At 42.2% G+C, this 5,728-nt stretch overlaps 1 protein-coding gene across 1 annotated transcript; it reads left to right on the plus strand.

The window, feature by feature from the left end:
- The first annotated feature begins 954 nt into the window (after nt 1-954).
- On the plus strand, nt 955-5,489 carry timm9 (translocase of inner mitochondrial membrane 9 homolog). The gene is made up of 4 exons (XM_080043013.1): nt 955-1,159; nt 2,959-3,005; nt 4,364-4,459; nt 4,813-5,489. Exons 2-4 carry the CDS (start codon nt 2,967-2,969, stop codon nt 4,942-4,944), a joined length of 267 nt encoding a protein of 88 aa, XP_079899139.1. The 5' UTR covers nt 955-1,159; nt 2,959-2,966; the 3' UTR covers nt 4,945-5,489.
- Nucleotides 5,490-5,728: the final 239 nt, after the last annotated feature.

The following is a 5,728-nucleotide window of genomic DNA, read 5'->3' on the forward strand; positions in this document are numbered from 1 at the left end:
TAACTGTTGCTAAAAACAAAACACATCACTTCCGGCCCGGAGCAAAGATTTAGAAAATAAAAGCACAGAGAGAGGTCTCACTCCGTCCGTTAAAGACCTACTTCACCGGTGGGAATATGAAGGTGTATTGAACTCTGAGATCCTATGTAGTATAAATGTGCAAAAATAATTAAATAGCTTCATCCTAGCCTGAGAAAAGGCAGAAAGAGTGTTTTATGGTCTCACTGTCTAACCCTACAGTTTCCTTCTTGTGACATCACAGTAAGGGTTAGGGTTAACAGGACAGCTGGGCCAAGGGAAGACTGAGGGAAGACTGAGGGAAGAAAAACCTCATTCATTATATTATAATAGTGATTTTATAATGATAGAACGCCGGTTCCGTATGGGTGAAGAATTCCTTTAATCCAGAAACCAAAAACAGTCTAAAAACTATTTTCTTTTTTATGCTGTTTCAAGGAAATTTATTTTCATGTTTAACTATGTGTCTGCCTGTTCTCGCTTTTTAAAATTATATTATATTAAATCAAATTTCAATATTTCCTTAGGTATTTTTTTATTTACTTTTATTATTTTACCCTTGTAAATCAAAAACAGTCTAAAAACTATTTATTTTTTATGGGCTGTTTCGATTACATCTATTTTTATGTTTAACTATTTTTTTCGTTTTTTAAAAAGACATAATTTAAAATCCAATTTCAATATGTATTTTTTATTTTGCCCTTGTAAATCACTTTGAATTGTATTGTGACTGAATTGTGCTAAAGAATCGTAAATATAAAATAAAAATAAATCTACAATAAGAGCATAAAATGTTAAAAAAAACTGGAATGTGAATTTATTTCTCTCAATGTCGGAGTCGGAACTTAAATCTATCGGTAGGAACCTTCTGTTGGTTCTATTGCTTGTTTCTTTCCGGCCCGTTCTCCTCGGTAGCGCACACCGTGTGACCTTCCGTCGGCTTCCGTCACGTTTCTCTGTCAGCCGGACGCTCAGAATCATTTTAACATTCCCGATATAAACCCACCGATAACTGACCCGCTGATCCGCTCCGAGGTCAATATAAGATCTAACGACTTGAATCTGATCATCTCCTTCTTGTGTCTCGTGCTCTTCAGCTGCTGCACGAGCGTCTTCTCATCATCTAACGTCACGCGCTCAGGTGAGGTTAATATATCAGCTGTTTAACTGTTATGCCTCGTTTCCACCGAGTAGAGCGGGTCGGATCGGAGCGGCTCAGAGCGGGACAGCTCACTTTTAAGAATCTCGGTGTTGTTTCCACCGCCGACCCTACCCTTACTGGTAGGGCGGGGTTTAGGCTGGACTGCGATAGCCGACGCCAGAATGTGGGTCAAACTATCGGGCTGTGGGAACAACTGTGGTCAAGCCAGCGGTCTCTTGTTTTTGCTTGGTCAAACCAGCCGCTTCTTTATTTATTCCCCCCGTGTTGTGAGCACAGAGACGGCTCGGTGCAACTGATAGAGACAGTGAGCGAACAGCACTGGCTGCGGCAGCTACGTGACATCGTAGCAGTGGGACACAGTGTAGCCAACTGATTCATTTAATGACGAGGAAAAACACCACACAATAAACAGTGCCGCGCTCACATTTTCGCCAAAACTCTCTTCACTCTAGCCGAGGTGACTACAAACGGCGGAGATGATTCAAACCAGCCGCTTCTTTATGTATTCCCCCCGTGTTGTTGTGAGCGTGTATTTTACTACTATCTATGGCGTAAACACACAGAGACCGCTCGGCGCAACTCATAGAGACAGTGAGCGAACAGTGCTGGCTGCAGCAGCTACGTGACTATGGGACACAGTGTAACCAACTGATTAATTTATTGACGAGGAAAAACACCACACAATAAACAGAGCTGTGCTCACATTTTCGCCAAAACACAAGACTCTCTTCACTCTTGCCGAGATCTACACATGGCGGAAATGATTCTTTCGACCAATCAAATGACGGCAGTGTGTAGCTCCGCCTTCTCATGCATTTTCGGCCCGCTTTCAGGCCGCTAGTACCCCTACGGAGGAGTACTGAGATCGGGAGCGGCTCAGAGCGGTTAGGTGCGCTTAAACCGTACCCTACCCAACTTTTGGCAAATGAAAAGCCAAACTACCCGGACCGAACCGCTCCGACCCGACCCGCTCTACTCGGTGGAAACGAGGCATATGTAATGCACAACGGGATAATATAACATGACGTAATGCATGGTAGCGCCGCTTTCAATTGTGTATCTCTAGTCAAATTGGAGACATAATATTTTAAAAGCAAACATAGCAAATACCCCTATGTGTAATATTCATATCTTTATTTTCAAATTGACTCTCACTCACAGTCTCTCCCCCCGTCCAGACAGACAGACACACACTCACACCCTTCTACAGATCCCCCCGCACCCCCCTTCCAGACAGACACACACACACACACACACACACACACTCACACCCTTCTACAGATCCCCCCGGCACCTCCCGTCCAGACAGACAGACAGACAGACAGACAGACAGACAGACGCACACACTCACACCCTTCTACAGATCCCCCCGTCCAGACAGACAGACAGACAGACACAGACACACAGACAGACAGACAGACGCACACACTCACACACACACACACACACACACTCACCCTTCTACAGATCCCTATAGATACATTTGCATCAATGAGCATTTGTTTCGTCGCTGCTTCTCTTCATCTGTCACTCACTCTGGAGAACGCTTGTTGTCAAAATCACTTTTTATCAATATCAGCGAATATCTCCTCATGATCTGCTACCTGTCTGTACTGTGTGTGTGCACTGGAGGGGGAGGGGGGGGGGGGTTTAGCGTTAATACACAGCCTAGACTCTGTAAACGGGCATGTACACAAAGGGGCCACCGTAGCTAGCAGCATGCCCGTTCTCTCCACCTTTAAACATTTTTACATCAAAGTTTGTTTTTTCCGTTTCAGACTGAAACATGGCGATGCAGCCGACAGAGTCCGACCAGGTCAAACAGGTAAATAATAACATCGTTAGAGTCATTTTTTTTAAAGATATTTTTTTTTGCATTTTTATGCTTTATTGATAGTGTAGAGACAGAGTTGAAATGGGGCAGAGAGGGGAGTGACATGCAGAGAACGACCGCGGGCTGGAATCAAACCCGGGTCTGCTGCTGGCCGAGGCCCATGGGGGGGGACGCCCTACCAACTGAGCTAAGGGCGCCCCAGAGTAATTTTTATTAGTGTTAATATTAGTGACGTAATGCATCACAGCATCAGATACAGAGACACACACTTTCCCTAAGTTCCAAATCACACACTCTTTCTTTTTACTACACTACATACTAAAGTACAGAAGAGTTTTAGTCTTTTTACTACACTACATACTAAAGTACAGAAGAGTTTTAGTCTTTTTACTACACTACATACTAAAGTACAGAAGAGTTTGTCTTTTTACTACACTACATACTAAAGTACAGAAGAGTTTTAGTCTTTTTACTACACTACATACTAAAGTACAGAAGAGTTTTAGTCTTTTTCCTACACTACATACTAAAGTACAGAAGAGTTTTAGTCTTTTTACTACACTACATACTAAAGTACAGAAGAGTTTTAGTCTTTTTACTAAAATACATACTAAAGTACAGAAGAGTTTTAGTATTTTTACTACACTACATACTAAACAGAAGAGTTTTAGGGCCACAGACAGGAGAGAGAAAAAAATCAGATAAGGAAGATTTTTTTTTTCATTATGTTGAGAAATATCAAGAATAAAGACGAATACTCCAAGATGTTATTGGAGTTAGTGGGGCATTTATGTATTTTCAGCATACTACAATTGACGTGCATGTATTGGGATATCCTAAATCTTTTTTTTTGCGTACTAAATAGTAGGGAAGTATGGGGATTGGAACGCAGGCACTGTTTCAGGAGTTCTTCGCCAATGACTTGATGATCTTTGTGCATATGAAAAACCTCTTGAATCTTGAGCGATCTTCACACTCCTTTACAAATATGAAATCCAAATGATCTAGTATCGTGCTTTTCTGTTTGTGTAATATTGTGCTTTTCTGTACTAGTGCAGTGCCCGTAGGAGGACACAGACAGACAGACAGACAGACAGACAGACAGACAGACAGACAGACGTTTCTTGCTTTATAGATAGATGGCATTTTTTTTTTTTTTTTTTTTTTTTTTTTGACATTTTTCAAATTAATTTAATAAAATCTAATTTATATATTTTGTTATATTATGATTTTAACATTTTCGCTAATTTATTTTAAAAAATGTAAGTTAATTGAATAAAAAAATCTAATTAATAAATGATATTAACGTCAATGATTTTGACCCGAACGTGTTGCTGTTGTTTCTCCAGTTCAAAGAGTTTCTGGGAACTTACAACAGAGTGACTGAGAACTGCTTCATGGACTGTGTCAAAGACTTCACCACCAGAGAAGTCAAGACGGAGGAGGTGAGAGAGAGACAGAGACAGACAGAGAGACAGACAGGCAGACAAAGACAGACACACAAACACACAGACAGACACACACGCACAGAGACGCACACAGAGACACACACACAGACAAAGACACGCACACACACACACACACTCATTAAATCAATGTTTGACTCCTGCTATAGAAGGGACTGATTTGTTTCTGTAAAAACTCTGAGGTGTTAAGGAAAATAATCTCTCTGTGTGCGTCTCTCTCTCTCTCTCCCTCTCTCTCTGTCTCTGTGTCTCTCTCTCTGTCTGTCTGTCTCTCTCCCTCTCTCTCCCTCCCTCTCCCTCTCTGTCTGTCTGTCTCTCTCTCTCTCTTTCAGTCGGCCTGCTCTGAGTCTTGTCTGCAGAAATACCTGAAGATGACTCAGCGGATCTCCATGAGGTTCCAGGAATATCACATCCAACAGAACGAAGCTCTGGCAGCTAAAGCCGGGCTCCTGGGAGGCAGCTAAAGCCGGGCTCCTGGGAGGCCACTGAGCTGGGGGTGTGTGTGTGTGTGTGTGTGAGAGAGAGAGAGAGAGAGTGTGTAACTGTGTGAGTGTGTGTGTGTGTGTGTGTGAGAGAGAGTGTAACTGGGTGTGTGCGTGTGAGAGTCTGTGTGTGAGTGTGTGTGTGTGTGTGTGTGTGAGAGAGAGAGTGTGAACTTGTGTGTGTGAGAGAGAGAGAGACTGTGTGTGTGTGTGTGTGTGTGTGAGAGAGTGTAATTGTGTGTTTGTGTGAGTGAGTGAGAGAGAGAGTCTGTGTGTGTGTGTGTGAGAGAGAGAGTATGTGTGTGAGAGAGAGAGAGACTGTGTGTGTGAGAGTGTAACTGTGTGTGAGTTGAGATTCCACCCTATTATACATAAAGACTGTGGACTCTGAAGTATTTAGTGTAAATGAACGTGGAGCTGTCAATCACAGCCTCCGTCAGCTGTTCTGCCCCAAAGCATCATGGGAGATGTAGTGTTTCTTTAATGTTGTTTTCATTGTTTGAATATTTTTATTAAACATCGTCAACATGAAAGTGTTTCTACGTCTTTTCATTTATATTTAAAGGGACATGTCACTCAATATTCTAACGGTGGGTTTCTACGCCATCTTAAAGGCCTACTTCACCGGTTGGAATATGAAGGTGTATTGAACTCGGAGATCCCATGAAGTATAAATGTGCAAAAAACATTGAAATCGGTTCATCCTAGCCTGAGAAAAGGCACAAAGAGTGTTTTATGGTCTCACTGTCTAACCCTACATTTCTCT

The sequence above is a fragment of the Ammodytes marinus genome, assembly GCF_949987685.1.
Source record: "Ammodytes marinus genome assembly, chromosome: 15".
Classification (NCBI taxonomy): domain Eukaryota; kingdom Metazoa; phylum Chordata; class Actinopteri; order Uranoscopiformes; family Ammodytidae; genus Ammodytes; species Ammodytes marinus.